The sequence below is a fragment of the Camelus bactrianus genome, chromosome 16 (assembly GCF_048773025.1).
Source record: "Camelus bactrianus isolate YW-2024 breed Bactrian camel chromosome 16, ASM4877302v1, whole genome shotgun sequence".
Classification (NCBI taxonomy): domain Eukaryota; kingdom Metazoa; phylum Chordata; class Mammalia; order Artiodactyla; family Camelidae; genus Camelus; species Camelus bactrianus.
Window position 1 is genome coordinate 14,570,594 of NC_133554.1, and position 17,010 is coordinate 14,587,603.

General features: G+C 31.8%; 1 protein-coding gene across 3 annotated transcripts in view; it reads right to left on the reverse strand.

The window, feature by feature from the left end:
- VMP1 (vacuole membrane protein 1) overlaps positions 1–17,010 on the reverse strand; it is a 105,783-nt gene that overhangs the window by 24,764 nt on the left and 64,009 nt on the right. For all 3 annotated transcript variants that reach the window (XM_045513750.2, XM_045513751.2, XM_010951027.3), the window contains one exon: positions 1,018–1,098. In XM_045513750.2, coding sequence (XP_045369706.2) covers positions 1,018–1,098 — 81 coding nt within the window. The remainder of the gene's footprint in view (positions 1–1,017; positions 1,099–17,010) is intronic.

The following is a 17,010-nucleotide window of genomic DNA, read 5'->3' on the forward strand; positions in this document are numbered from 1 at the left end:
TCCTAAATCCTCACATTAGCCTTTGCAGAGTGTCTTAACTGCTCCATTTTAAAAATTAGAAATCTTGGGCTCAAAGAGACTAACTTGACTGAGGTTTCACAGCTAAGAGGCAAACCTGGTTTAGGAACCTAAGTAAGCCTGACTCCAAAGCCAGTTCTCATCCCACTACACCACAACACAACACACCTGCAAATTACTCAGTTGAGATCAATATTGTGATAAAGAGCTTCTACATTAAAAAGAAAAGTTAGATTATGAAAATTTCTAGTATTGCCAAGAGATAGTAATATATAATGGACAAAGTAACTATGTGTCAGTAGACAATAATTTTCTGAATTTTACTTATAACTGCAGATTTTATCATATCACTTTGGCCAAATCCACCACGAAACTACCAATTGTGTACAGAGTAACAAAGAAAATTCTGATCAAAATACTCCATTTCAAATATAACTGTTTCTATTACATTAGAGAAGGACTGGGATAAACATGAACTCATCAAGGAATGTCATTTTCACAAATCTGCAATTTGAGACATTAAGTTTTTTTTACACAAATAGCCAAAGATGCCCTAACCTTGCCACAGATGTTTCAAATACCTAACCAGGTGTTAAAATCACTTAAGGCAGGTTTTATATGAATTTTCCTTTATAACTAGTGCCTGAAACTTCGCGAAAAGACTACCTATCTATAACCCTGGAAAGAATTCAGTCACCGTTATTTGGTTAAATGCACTTTACTCTATTTTCTTCATGGGAAGGATGGATTTTGCCTCTGTTGTTCTTACTACATCAAGCCATTTAGATCTGAAATCATCATGGTATGATGAAATGCTTAAAAGTCAATAAACAAAATAGGAACATATCCAACAGGAAACAGCTCATTTGATGAGTAAGATGATAGATTAATAAAATTATATACTCCCTAAAGCTGATAACATTTTTGTTCAATTGGTCATGTACCTTTAAATAAATTTGATAACAATATAAATCTACCATAAAAATACAATTTACTTACTGAAGCACAGGCCAAAATTCCAAAAAATCCAACCTTCTGTACTAGGTTTTGAACTGCCAGTTTAGCCCGAGAGGCAAAGTCCTGTATAAAAGGAGGATATCAAAACATCAATGAAAAGTAGAAGGAAGAAGGAAAAATGGTTCTTTATAGAGTTTATCATATTAAATGTCTCATAATCTGAAAGCATTGATTCATTTGATGAGATGAATGATGAAAAAAAATCACAGCAGGCTACACTGAAAGACATGCAAATAAAATCTTGATAGAACATTAATTACCCATCCTTAAAGATAAACTTTTATCACGTTTCGAAAATAAGCCAAAATAGTTACTTTATTTTTCAGATTCTTTCTGGATTATCTAGGGGTGAACAAAATGCTATAAACTAACTGTGAACCAACTCATTCTTTTGGAAATTCTAGCCCACCACATATCTCTTTCTCTTTCTTTCAATAACTCAGCAGATTTACTCCCTGACTGACATCACGGTATTGTATCACAGGATTTTAAGACAGCCAATGAAGACACCTCTACTGACCACTAGCCAGAAGATGGGGGAAAAAAACCTAGTTACGTGGCAATAACTAAGCATTCATTACCCCCCAAAACAAATACTATCCTATATTTGTAAAGTTTGTACTAGGTTTTATAAAATGGTTTTCACAAACATTTCATTTGAGCCTTTTAATAATCCTGGGGTATATGTAGATTCTTCAGTCTCTGAAATCAGCCCTTTTTATTTCACTATGCCACCTCCCATGCTGAAACATGCATTTGGCTTGCTGGTTTATTTTCACAATTTCTTCTTTCAGCATGTGGATGCTGCAATTAAATATATGTACACAATTTTTTCTTAAAAGTCTCAATCTGAAGTTTGACTTCAACTGTTTTCTGGTCTTGAAATGGTATGTACTCCAAAATTTCAATAAGTCTTCACATCATAGAACCTCTTCTCTCTTTAGTTCAATACTCTAATAGGCAACAATCTTATAGAATGATCATAATATTTTTGTATTATCTTTTGGTAGAAGGTTCCTTCAGAGAATAGAAACAGGGCTTAAAGCACCTCGCTAATCCACAACAGAAGTTGTGTATTTCAATTTTAAAAAATAAACGCAAAAAAAATTTTTAACCCATAATATTATGTTGAACAGCTCTATCAGATTATCACAACAGTGAATACTGAAATTAAAAACAAAACAAAACCTTCCTCCTAATTACTTGATGATAATGGTGAAAAAGTCAAAGGAACTAAACCATAATATAGATTTTGAAAGTGGGGGGTGGGGTATAGCTCAGTGGTAGAGCACATGCTTAGCAGGTACAAGGTCCTGGGTTCAATCCCCAGTACCTCCATCAAAAATAAATAGACCTAATCACCTTCCCCTCAAAAAAAGAGATATTAACAGTTAACACAAACACTTTCAAATTCAAATATACAGGCTCTTAAAGTTAATCACTAAACTTTGTAATTTTACAGTTTATTTCCAAAGACAAAATTTTTCTTCTTAGGATTTGGCTTACTCTTTTAGTAAGTAAATTATATAAGATTTAATAATTTTGAACAACTGAATTACTGCAGCTAAGGACTCTTTGTATTTTTATTCCTATTTCTAACTGAAGATATTTTTCTTAAATTAACATTTACTGCATTAAATGTAAAGTACTGATTTAAAAACGGTTTAGGAACATATAACAAAATCAGTTTTCCCATGTAATTTATTTTAAAACAAACTACACTTCCACTTATTTTGAATATTTTACACAATTCACAAATTACTAAATTTTTAATTCATAAGAGCACTAAATAAAAACTGGCCATAATAAATAGAAATGTTTTGAGTTTTTAAAATACCAAAAATTACTGTCAGATTATGAACTAGTTATACAAATTTAATTATGATAGCCAAAGGGTTAAAAAATATAAATTCAGGAAAACATCTTCTTTACAGCCCTTGATATCTTCACAGCAAATCTACTTTAGTAGAGAGGCAAAATGGTACTCAATTGTGAAGAAAAAGTAAAACAAACAAAATAATTATATAAATTTTATTCTAAAGACAACACAACTTTTTATAAACCTATTTTCTAAGTCAGATTGATGTGGGAACATTTTTCTATCATAGTATTTATGCAGTCTTCAATATTTAAAATTAGACAAGATCAACAAAGTGTTGTATTTAAAATGTCTGATGTCCTGTTTTCTTTTATCTTAATTTCAAGGCTTTAGAATCTTTTATTTATTTAAACCAAGTGACTACGATACTGCCACCATTGTATATATATATTAAAAAAATTTTTTTAATTGAAGTATAGTCAATTACAATGTGTCAATTTCTGGTGTACAGCACAATGTCCCAGTCATGCATATTCATACATATATTCATTTTCATACTTTTTTCATTAAAGATTATTACAAGATATTGAACACAGTTTCCTGTGCTACACAGAAGAAACTTTTTATCATTTTAAACTGATAGTATTTTTCTACTACAGAGATACACACACACATACATTTAAACTAGAAAAGAGGTAAGAATACTAATTGGTTTATATAAAGAAAAAGTGTTTAACATTATGCAGATCACCTAACATACAAAATAAAAAAAAATTTAAGCATACAAAAGTTCCAGAGATCATGTTTTTAAAAACATCCTGAAAGTAAGGAGCTATATATCCCTTGGCAGAATCTCTTCGCTGAAAATAAATCAGACAAGAACAAGGGAAGATGGACTCCTTGTTCTTTCAGATGCCTGGTTGCCCATCACCAATTATCCTTAATGTTGCTTCAAGAATCTTTATTTGAAGGAAGACTTACTCTATCCAAATAAGTGAAATAGAAAGCTCCCTTTACCTCCCGCGCCTTTTAAAATTAATTTTTAGCTAGCATGGCTTATAAGGAAAATAAGTCAAGTGCTTTTTTAATGGAGAGTTTTACTTTTTAAAAAGCCTGAAAGTAATCTACGGAAAATGGATTTCATAAATCGTATTTACTGTGTGTTACACACACACAGACACACACACAGACACACACACACAATGACTGTGCTACTTTCAGTTCCTGTAATCTATTTTCCAGGTCTTTCACAATATTCTCGGAATTAAAATTACATTTATATATTAAATAATTCATAAAAAGTTACTTAAATTGAACTAATACGAAGTCTGCACAGTTGCTTCATTACAGGAAACCAACAGTAGCAGAGTATGCAGCTTGAGGCAGTATTTTCTTGCTGGTTTTCCTTGCCAGAATAATGAAAATGAACTCAAGGAAACATTATACTAGTCCTGGTACCAAATATAAAATATTTTATGATAGTAAATTAACTCATGTTTAGATTTCATAAACACACAACTATTTTTTGTTGTTTTTATCGTAAACTTATTTCACTTTTAAAGTCATATATTCAAAACTTACTGATATGACCTTAAAGTCTTTGTTAAGAGATTTTACTGAAAACATTGCTTTTATTCTCTAAATGTTACATATTAAGTGTAATTGTATGTTCCTTATTTGCTGCTTTGTAGTTTTAAAAATTCTTTATTTTTGAACAATTTCTGTACTTTTTCATTATTTGCATAATTTGACAGCTTTCTTATGATGTAAAAGTAATATTTTTATGCACTAAAATATTTATATTCCTGTCTGATTTTAAAGAGAAATGTACCATATGTATAATAGTAGACAATAAACCCAACTTGACACACACACACATACACACAAACTCAGCAGAAAACGGAAAAACATAACAAAACAACAACAACAAAAAGCCAACCTTTTTTAAAACTAAAGTTTAAAAGAATGACTTCGAACAAAAATTTCTTCATTCTTCTTAGGCCACCAAATAAAATAAACTAGCCAAGAAAAAATGTGAACCAAAAATAAACAACAATAATTTAAAGAAAAGGTTTAACAAATTAACATGTTAGGTATTCAATATTCAAGTTAAATATTCAAAGGAAATTAATATTTCATTTTAATCATTTTGGTTTGTTTGTGGGAACAGTGTAGCAAGTTCAATTTGATTACTTCCTCAACTGTCATTCTTCATTAAAAAAAAAAAAATCTGTACAACTAAAACCAAATTCCTTTTAGTAGTTTCATTTCTCTGGATTCACATTTCACAACATTTACGTATTTCACAACTTTTGGTGCCTGAGAGGAAAGTTTTGCCTTCTAGTTCTACCTAAATAAGTAGCATGCATTTATAATTAATAATCATATATCACTTTCTATTTTTTAAAAATAAATGCACAAAATACTAGAAAATAAAATTATCTTTCTCCTTCCCACAGACAGTGATTGTGTATGTAATCAATCATGCTTCTGAAACTAAGAATGAGAGACACTAGGAACATTCTTCCAGTGACTACAGAAGAAAAAATGAAGAAAAGTTACAATAAGTCCTTACCACTGAGATTTCAAGGATTAATAAAGAAAAGCAGACAATGCCTTCAAATATGAATATTCCTGTACTACTTTTTGCTACACATTTCATTTTCCTAAGAAACATATTTATGATTAAGAGAGAACAGAAAACTGTATGGCTAATTATAATTAGCCTGCAAAATACTAGGTTTTGAATTGAGATTAACTTGGATCTATATATATGAAATATATTTATCTTCTAATGGTAACAATAAGCCTTTTCATTTGCATGAGAAGTGATCACGTGAAATTCCAAGATTTCTTGTTTTAGTTAGTTTTAGCGTTAGTTTTAGTTGACCTATCACCATCAATGTAATGGTAATTGGTCAGTAGTTTTATAAATTAACTGCCATCTTAACCCATTATATGTTACAACCTCTGCTGAGCTATTGTTCTTCTTGGATTTGACATTAAAGTAGTTCCACAGTCAATATTAAAAACCACAGAGCAACTGTTTCAAACAATAATTCCTTGTGTATAATAGGAATTTATGTTAAAATATACCATATTTGTGAAGTCTGAAAATGACTTGTTTATTCCTGTGTCCTAATCAAATATGTTGTGTCATATTATTATTCTCTATTAACCAGAAATAGAACTGAACAGTAATGACTTAATACTGTAAGCTGTTTCAACATTGTAGACCATCATTTTACACTATTAACTTGTTAAGATCCTAATAAGCATGTAATTACATATTTTCTACAATGAAATAATGTTACATAGTAAATAACATAATTAAAAGATACGACCATCTTCACAGAAACTAAATGAAATATAACTCATAATTTTTAAATCTTCTCTTAAAAATAGACTGAAGTGTGTCTTAATTGCAATTGCCTACCCATTATCAAGACTCATTATGAGCCATTTTCACATAAAGATATAGCGCATGAATTCATTAAAATCAAGGTGAATAAAATATTTTATCTTACTAATGATATCCTCAACAATATCATTAATGTAATTAATATGTTTTAATGTTGCATATTTGAATAGGCCTCCTTTAAATGAAGTAAAATTTCAAAAGAGTCATATATCATCTATTCTGCTTTTGAGTTATAATGGACTCAAACTTATGAGATGAAGATTGTTAGGAAACAAACTCTTGAGTTACAAGAAAAAGTAGGGGTATTAACTTGGTGAAATAAAGTGATTATGACAATAGGAAGTAATTAATACACTACTTAATACAGTACCTATGGGATGCTGGATTACAAAATACACATACCTTTGCCAAAAAAAGTGATCAGAACAGAGCTGTACAACTACATTTGAAAATGAAATTTTAATATCCAATTTATAGCTTTTATATTACTAAGTCAGAGATAATCACTGGACTGTCTACTTAAATTGGAAATTAGGGTAAAATTCTGTAATAGTGCAAAAAAAAAAACCACATCATATAAACACGTTTCAGAAAAGCAAAGCAATTTCATTTGGAAGATGATTTAGGGATTTAGAAGTCTTAAGAAAAGATTATAGAGTTCTGATTCAAGATGCCAACATAGGAGGTTCCTAAACTCACCTCCTCTCATCAACACACTGAATCTATAGCTACATAAGGAACAATTCCCTATGAAAGAAATCCAGAAACTCACAGGGTGATTCCTACACACTGGGTGAATGAATAAAAACCCATATCGAAGGGGTAGGAGAAGCTGAGAAACACACTAACCATATATCCCATGCCCAGTGCAGTGACACAAAACTGGGAGGAACCCACAACTCCCAGCTTCTTCCTGCAGAGTGAAAGGTTTGGCTCCTCACAAACCCACACCTGATGCCCCAACTTTTACTTCCACCCTAAAACATCTAGCTTTGGAAGCCTACAGGGCTTGCGTCCATGAGACCCGTTAGACTATAGCAAACTAAGAGACAGCAAAATAATAAAGCAATGTTAAGAGATCTAAATGAAGAAATAAACAGCAATACACTAATAGTAGGAGACTTCAATACCCTACTTTTACCAATGGATAGATCATCCAAACTGAAAATAAATAACACTGGATTTAAATGACACATAAGACCAGTTGGATTTAACAAACATTTACAGAACATTCCATCCAAAAGCAATAGAATACACATTTTCTTTAGCATGGACACATGGAGCATTACCCAGGATAGATTATGTATTAGAACGTAAGTCAGATATTATAAATTTAATAAGACTTAAGTCATAGCAAGCATTTTCCCCATCCATAATGGTATGAAACTAGAAACCTATTTCAAAAAGAAACCTGGAAAATTCACAAATATGTGAAGATCTAACAACATGCTATTAAATAAACAATGGCTCAAAGAATTCAATAGTGAAATAAAAAAATACCTTGAGACTGAAACTGGAAATACAATATAGCAAAACTTAAGGGATGCAGCAAAAGCAATTCTAAGAGGGAAATTTGTACTGATAAATGCATACATTAAGAAACAAGATCTCAAAAATACAACTTAAACTTTATACCTCAAGGGACTAGAACATAAAGAACAAAGTAAGCCCAAAGTTAGTAGAAGGAGGGAAATAACAAAGATCATAGTGGAAATAAATAGAGACTAGAGAAACAACAGGAAAAAAAATCAACAAAACTAAGCTGAGTTTTGGAAAAGATATGCAAAACAGACAAAAACGTTAGCTAGTCTCATAAAAAAAAAGAGGATTTAAAATAAAAAGAAGACATGACAATTGATACCCCAGAAATACAAAGGATCATAAGAAACTACTATGAATAATTATATGCTGAAAAATTGAACAACCCAGTAGAAATGGATAAATTTCTATAAACCTACAATCTACCAATACTAAATCATGAAGAAATAAAAAATCTGATCAGGCCAATTGCTAGTAAGGAGATTGAATTAGTGATCAAAAACCTCCCAACAAAGAGAAGTCGAAGACCAGATGGTTTCACTTGTGAATTCTACTAAACATTTAAAGAAGAACTAACATCAATCTTCTCAAACTCTTCCAAAAAACTGAAGAGGAGGGTTCACTTTCAAATTCATTTTAAGGGGCCAGCATTACCCCCAAACCAAAATTAGACAAGGACACTACACATAAAGAAAATTACAAGCCAATATCCCAGATGAACACAGATGCAAAAATCTCCAAGAAAAACAATTTTTTAAGCAAACTGAATTCAACAACACTTTAGAAGAATCATTCACCATAAGCAGATGAAATTTATTCCAGGAATGCAAGGATGGTTCAACATCTGCAAATCAATTGATACACAATATCAACAAAATGAGGGTTAAAAATCATATAATCATCTCATAGCTGCAGAAAAAGGATTTGAAGAAACCCAATACCCATTTATGACACAAATTCTCAACAAAGTGGGTACAAAAAGAAAGTAGGCAAAAATGATAAGCCCACAACTAATATCATACTCAAGAGTGAAAACTGAAAGCTTTTCTTCCAAGATCAGGAACAAGAAAGGATGCCCACTCTTACCATTTGTATTGAATATATTCCTGAAAGTCTTAACCAGAGCAATTAACAAAGAGTCACTCAAATGGAAAAAAAAAAAAAAAAAAGTGTCTTTGTTTGCAGATGACATGATGTTATATATAGAAAATCTTAAAAACTACACCAAAAAACTGTTGGAACTAAGCAACTAATTCAGTAAAGTCAGAGGATTAAAAAAATCAATATACAAAAATCTATTGTGTTTCTATACAGTAATAGTCAACTATCAGAAAGAAATTAAGAAGACAATTGCATTTACAATTGTGTGAAAAAAAAGAACAAAATATCTAGAAATACATTTAACTAAGGGGGTGAAAAACCTGTACATTGCAAACTATAAGGCACTGAAGAAAGAAATTGAAGAAGACACAAATAAATGGAAATATATATTTAGCTCATGGATTGGAAGAATTACACTGTTAATACGTCCCTACTACTGAAAGCAATCTAAAAGAATCAATCCAACCCCTAACAAAATTCCAGTGGTATTTTTTCATAGAAATGGAAAAACAATTCCAAAATTTGTATGGAATGATAAAAGACCCAGAATAGCCAAAGCAACCTTGGTAGAGATGAACAAAGCATCATGCTTTCTTTCTATTTTTTCTGGAGGCGTCATGATTTCTGATTCCAAACTGTATGACAAAGCTAAAGTAATCAAGACAGTATGGTATTGGCTTAAAAACTGACACACAAATCAATGGAAAAGAATAGAGAGCTCAGAAATAAACCCTCATATATATGATCAATTAATTTATGACAAAAGAGCCAAGAACATACAATGGGAAAAGAATAGTCTCTTCAATTAATGATGTTGAAAAATAAATGGTGTTGGAAAAAACTGGACAGCCACATGCAAAAGAATCAAACTGGACCCCTATTTTACACCACACACAGAAATCAATTTAAAATGGATTAAAGACTTGAACATATGATCTGAAACCATAAAACTCCTAGAAGAAAACATAAGGGGTAAGCTACTTGACATTGGTCTTGGTAATGCTTTTTGGATATGACACCAGAGGAAAGGCAACAACAATAAAAAATAAACAAGTGGAATTACATCAAATTAAAAAGCTTTTATACAGCAAAGGAAACCTTCAACAACATGAAAAGGCAACCTACCAAATGGGAGAAAATATTTGCAAACTATGTATCTAATAAAGGATTAATATCCAAAATATATGGGAACTCACACAACTCAATACAAAAAAAATCTGATTAAAAAGTAAGTAGAGAACCTGTACAGATATTTTTCCAGAAAGACACAAGGGTGGCCAATAGGTACATGAAAAGGTGTGCAACATCACTAATCATCAGGGAAATAAAAATCATACTGAGATATCACTTCACAACTGTTAGAATGGCTATCATAAAAAAGACAAGAGATACCACGGTTGGCAAAAATGTAGAAAAAAAGATGTGCACTGTTGGTGGGAATGTAAATTGTTACAACCAGTACGGAGTTTACTAAAAGTGAAAACAGAACTACGATATGATCCAGCAATTCCATTTCTGGGTATTGATCCAAAAGAAATGAAATCACTATCTTGAAAAAAAAATCTGTTTATTGCAGCATCATTTACAATACTCAAGACATGGAAACAACTTAAGTGTCCACTGATGGATGAATGAATGAAGAAAATGTGGGATATATACATAAAGACAGATAGACACACACTGTAATATTATTCAGTCATGAAAAAAGAAGAAAATCCTGCCATCTGCAACAACATGGATGGATGCTGAGGGCATTATGTTATGTCAAATAAGTGAGAACAAGATAAATACTATATGATCTCATTTATATGTGGAATCAAAAAAACAAACAAAACAAAACAAAAAAAAAAAACCCTGAGGTCACAGATACAGAAAACCAGACTGGTGACTGCCAGAGGCAGATGGATGGAGGATGGACGAAATGGGTGTAGGTGGTCATAAGGCACAAACTTCCAGTTATGAGATAAATAAGTTCTGGGCATGTAATGTATAGCATGGTGACTCTAGTTAACTAGACTGTACTGTATATTTGAAAGTTTATAAGAGAGTAGATCTTAAAAGTTCTCATCATAAGAAAAAAAAATTTTGTAACAATATGTGGTGATGGATATTAACTAAATTCATTGTGGTAATCATTTTGCAATATATACATACACCAAATCATCATTTTATACACCTAAAACTAATTCAATGCTATGTGCCAATTATATCTCAAATAAAAAAAATAAAAATTCAGCAGTTCAAAATGAAGAAAAAGCAAACCATTAAGGAAGTAATGGTTCAACTGGCTCACAGATATGGCAAAAATCAAGATTGTAAATGACAAATATGAGAAATCTGTGTGTGTACTTCAATGTGTAACGAGTAAACATTTATCTTGCCTTCTTCATATCCCAGCTAACAAGCACACTTTTTAGGGAGCTAAAAATAATGATCGTAAAACAGTACTGGATTCTATAGCTAGAATTGTCAATTGCTTGCTTTTGTCACTATCTAGATATGGGATATGGTTTCCCTTTCTCTGACATACTAAAAATAAAATTGAATAACATAGAGACCATCTTTTCCCCTTCAAAAAAAGGGGCGGGATTATATAAAAAACAAAAAAATCAGATTTCACATCAATCAAAATCTATAAAGTAAAGAAGATTCATGTAGTTTTTGAAACAGCAAGAAATATTTACTTTGGCAACTAGCTAAATTTAATAAGTACTAAAAACCCTGTTCATACATTTCTATTACTTAATGCAGTTTTATTAGACTGCATATTATGAAAATTTAGTGGGTCACAAACAGCATTCTGTTTTTTAATGAACAAACTAAAGATGTGAAATCAATACATGTGACACAAGTAAATAACTGCCTCACGAAACAGTTATTTCAGTTATACATGCACAGGATCTATACTGTAAAGTACAATCAATGCAGTTTGTATTATGGGATATGGAAAAATAAAGACCCAAAACTCATTAATAAAAAGGCAACTGTGTCTGTAGCAGGTTCTAAGACATTTCATCCACATTGTATCTTGCATGACTAGTAAGATTTTTTTTCCACATAAAAAATAACACACATGGAATCTATAATCTGTGAACAACACACATTTCAGAGAGTTGTGCCTAAAATAGCAAGCTACCAGCTATCTGTTTCAAGGTCATAATTAAATGGATTTCTTCATGTAGTCATATATTTGCCACCAAATTTACTTCAGCGGAAGGTGGTAAAACTATTTTTTTAACTGACGTACAACAAATACACAGTAATGCATACAAGTCTAAAATATACATCTTGGTGGAATTTTACAATGAACACACCCATGTTAACTACCACCGAGATCCAGATATAGAACATAACCAAAACTTCAGAAACCCCACTGGTGGCACTCCTAGTAATTACTCCTTCCCCCAGAATAACCACTATCATTGACTTCTATTACTATAGATGTAGCTTGCCTATTTTTGAACTTTATATAAATGGAATTATATAGTAGATCTTCTTATTTCTGGCTTATGTAGCTTAATATTATGTTCATGTGATTCATTCCTACTTGCATGTAGCAATAATCAATTTGTTGCCTTTATATGACTATACCAAAATTAAGTTAATTTATTCTATTGTGGTGGACATTACGGTTTTATCTAGTTTGGGGCCTGTTAGGAATCACGCTGCTATGAGTATTCTTGGATGAGTCTCTGGAAGCATCTTTCTGCTAGGTATAAATCTACAAAATGGAACTGCTGGATCATAAGTTATGTTTACATCTAACTTTACTAGACAGTGCCAAACCCCTTTCAAAATACTTTTGTTGTAAGAGTATTAATATTACTTTTAATATTGCTTCACTGTAGCCAACTGATAATAAATTTCAATTGAAATAAAAAACCCTAAACTTTCCCCTTCTCCTACAGATGGTTCTAGTGAGTGTTAGATAATTAACAGCTTTGATAATTCAAACATATGAAGATTGAATAAATTCAAGCATAAAAAGAGGAAATGAAAAGCTTCAAATGCTGAGTTTTGAAAAATAAAACACATGTAGATTTTGCTCATATAGAATTTTAGAAGACAAAATTAGAATCTTTTTCAAAAACGAGAATTCTTATTTAAAAGCTATTCAATTCAACCCAATAAAGCTGGTAACTATCCTCCCCTCACATGTGGTAATAAAGAATACAAAGACATCATGCTTCATCCATTAATTCAACATATATTTAACAAGTACTTACTACATGCCAAACACTACTGTAGGAGCAAGGGATACAACATTGAATTAAACTGATAACAATCTGGACCCTCAATCAGCTTACATTTTAGTGAGAGGAGACAAAAACTACAGCATGAGGTGGCAGGGAAGTTGTAATTTTAAATAGGATGGTCAGAGAAGGTCTGACAGAAAAGGTGACATATTAAAAACCCAAAGGAGGTGAGCGAATAAGCCAGGCTGAGAATGCAGGGGAAGAGAGTTCTAGCAAGTTTTTTCCCTTGAGATAAATAAATAATCTAGTATGTGTATGTAAGTGGTGGGTTGCAATTAGTAGAGAGAAGGGGAAAGAAATGATGGCTCAGGAAACATACAATGAAAAGGAAAGCATGAAAAACAAAAAAGATGAAAAATGCTTAGAGAAACAGAATATGAAGATCAATTCTACAGACTTTCTGCGACATCAAATGATAGCACACCAACTATGTTGTTCTCAAACTTCTCTGAGCCACAGTTTCTTCATCTTTTCTGTAAAATGATGATAATAATATCACCATGATAATTAAGAGACAAAACTGATTATGTGACAAAACATTTAGACTAGAGTTACATTTCTGTCAAAAGATAAAAAAATCCTAAGACTCAGAATTCTTAGTCAAACATGTGAGCTCAGTGCTAGTGCAACATCACACACCAGTAAGGGGTATGAGATTTTTTATTTTGTTTCGTTTATTTCAAAAAGAAAAGCAACATGTTAATATCAAGGAAAGAAGAGGGCTATAAAGCAGAGGAGGGTTCAGGAAGAAAATGCATTAAGGATCGAAAATTTAGCAAACCTGCTTTGCCAGTGCAAACAATTAGCTTAACTAAATACTCCATCGCAAGAGGGTAAAGATGGATGAGATTACTGCTCCTGAATGCTCCTTCTTAATCAACATATTCTTGTCTCCAGAAAATAAAGAGGGCATTCTTTAGTTATTTACACCTGTAATGGTTACCTCACTATGATTACTAATTTTAAAATGCACAAATCATCTATTAGACATAAAATACCTCTTGGGTAGTCTAGGAGGAAAGAAGAGATGGAAGAAGTAAGGTTTCAGGAGGCTTTCTCAGGGGCTGACCATCACCATTTGTTAACATTTTCAGATTAAAAAACTAGAGAAGTATTTTTGGAAGTTCCAGATAAGTATACAGAGCTTTTTCCTCCTTTTCACGGTCTTAAGTTACCAGCAGTAAAACTGGCCAGTATCTGTTGCGTCTTTTTCCTTCCTCTCTCTCTGCCTGCTTAGATTTCTGTTGAGAAGAAACCATATGGTAATTCTTAGGAAGGAAGGCAGGCAGGCAGGCAGGCAGGCACTCCTCCTATCAGTGCTTGCCTGGCCTCTACTTGAAATAACAATGAACCCTGCAGCCCAGGAAGAACAACAGTGCTCCAGACACTCAGGGAAACTGTCTGTGTGTGCAAGATTTATGAGAAATGACACATTACACAAGTAATGCATTTTTCTTTTCTCTTTTTTCCTGTCTGAAGCCAGTATCTCCTCATGTGATCTCCTCATGTCTCATCAGAAAGGGTATTTACCAAATCTTAGTTGATGCTAGGGGAAAAAAAAATCACCTTTCATTTTTAGCACTTTATAACAGATTGTATTTTAGTTACAAGTAATTAATGAATAACTTTTATGTCCAGATTCAAATTGGAATTTAAAAAACAGAAAGCATATGACAATCTACTGTACATGTGAAAACAATAATACTAGTCTGTGAGAAAAAAAAAAAAAGAAAAAGGTAAAAATGGTTGAGATGAACTTAAACATGCAAAGCTAAGAAAACTATGTCGGTACAGAATTTACAAAACTGTCAGGGACAGGAAACTTAAGAGACTGAAAACAAAAGATAAAGATAAATGGGTCCATCTCTATTAGGAGAAATGTAAATAGTGGGATTCTCTCCTAAGATAGAACCAATCATCCTACTTAAGTTTATAAATAGTCCTGGAAAAAGGAAGAGTTTAAGTTCCAAATCTACAGCAGAAAAAAGAGGGAAAAAACAAACAAAAACAAATCTACAGACACAACATTGTAAACTGACTATACTTTAATAAATATATATAAATACAAAAAACCACAAATCTACAGCTGAAATTAAAATTTTAAAGTAGGAAGTGTCAAATTCATGGCAATAAACTGAGGGGAAAAGAGGAAACATGGCAGGTAAGTTTCCAAGTGGACAAGAACAAGATGACATATTTAAGGGAAAATTATTTAAATATAAAATAATGGGCTATAAAAGTTTTAAGCTATAAACAAAGAAAAGAGTAGTCTCCCAAGTAAACAGCTTATTGAGGTCAACAATTTATTAAAAACATCAGCAAAACACATTGCCTAATAGGACTATACAGTTGTAGAAATCTGAAAAAAAAGTGTAGTTATGTAGTTGTCCCTGGAAAATCACGTGCAGTTCTGACAACTAAATGTTAGAAAAGATATAAGGAATTTAGGGAAAAAAAATCCATGGCAGGGGGTATTAAAATGATCAGAGTTTTGGGGCTATCAGATATAAAAAGTAAATGATTATCTTCTTTAGAAAGGGGAACCAACTAAAATCTATAAAGGTATGAAAAGAGGAAAGGGGATGTATGTTAAAAAAAAAACTTGCAATACTAGAATGAGGGTGGTACCCTTTATAACATGAAAGAGGCAAATTTCAAACAAATGGAAGCATGGCTTTAAATAACAGGCTATGAACTGACTAATGTCTTTACCTTAAGAAGTAGTAAAAATATAAATTTTTACAAGTTTTGATACATTAATTGATGCAGATCCCCATCAGGGAAACGGGACACAGAAATCTAGAGTACACTTCTACTTCTGAGAGGAACACTGGATGAATTATCATGCCCACTTAAATGCATGTTTAAAAGCATGACAATCATTTGTAAGGCCCAAGACAGGAAAATGGGAAGAACGTTCTACCAGAGAAAATTCCTTAAAAAATACTCAGGAAGCGGGAACTACAGATCTATTATGGGCAAACCAAAAATCTTGACTAATTAGAAATAAAAACATCTTTTGTAATAGCATAATAACTATTATGCTGCCTGTGTCTTGCATTAACTCTGATCTTAGGCAAGGACCCCTAGGAGCATTCAGCAGTTACAACAGAGGGTGGGTTTGTATTTAATGTGTTACTGATTTGCAAACTCATGAGCAAAAAAAAGCACATCATACATACAGTCTGCTGGTCCAAGTTTCAATGAAAGGGGCCTTTCTAAAGGCATTTTACAAAAGGTGTTTGAAACATAAACCTGAAAAAAAATCTTTAAATTAGTTCAACAAAGGTAACCTAATGCCTGCCCACTGCTTATTTCTCCCCCATATCTATAAACAGGTGTGCAAATGAAAAGAACAAAGCAGACATAAAACAAAACTATTATTTTTCTCCAATGTGTAAAGCAAACTAACAAGAAAAGCCTTAAACATTTGTTACTTACCGCACTTTGTAAATCACTGAATTAACCTCTTATTTTCATTTTTAACTCACTTAATTTCAGCTAGAATTGTTTCTTCATTAAAACAACTATTTCTTTTTCTATTTTAATTTGGTCATTGAGAGTTAGTGAGCATTGCTAAAATAAACAATTTCAAACGTTCATTATTCTGTAGTATCCTTTCCTGTGAGGAATAACTAGCTCAAAATTTTCTACCATGTTCTTTTCCCTAAATTTTTGTTGTTGTTGTTATGATAGAAGGTTAGCAGAATAAAATGATTTTCAGGAGGCTGAAATTAAATGTATTCATTAAATTTATTTTTAAAATAAAAGTTTGGTCGAGATGACATGGTTAAGTATAGAAATGAATATGTAAAAACAAACGGATTCGGGAATGCACA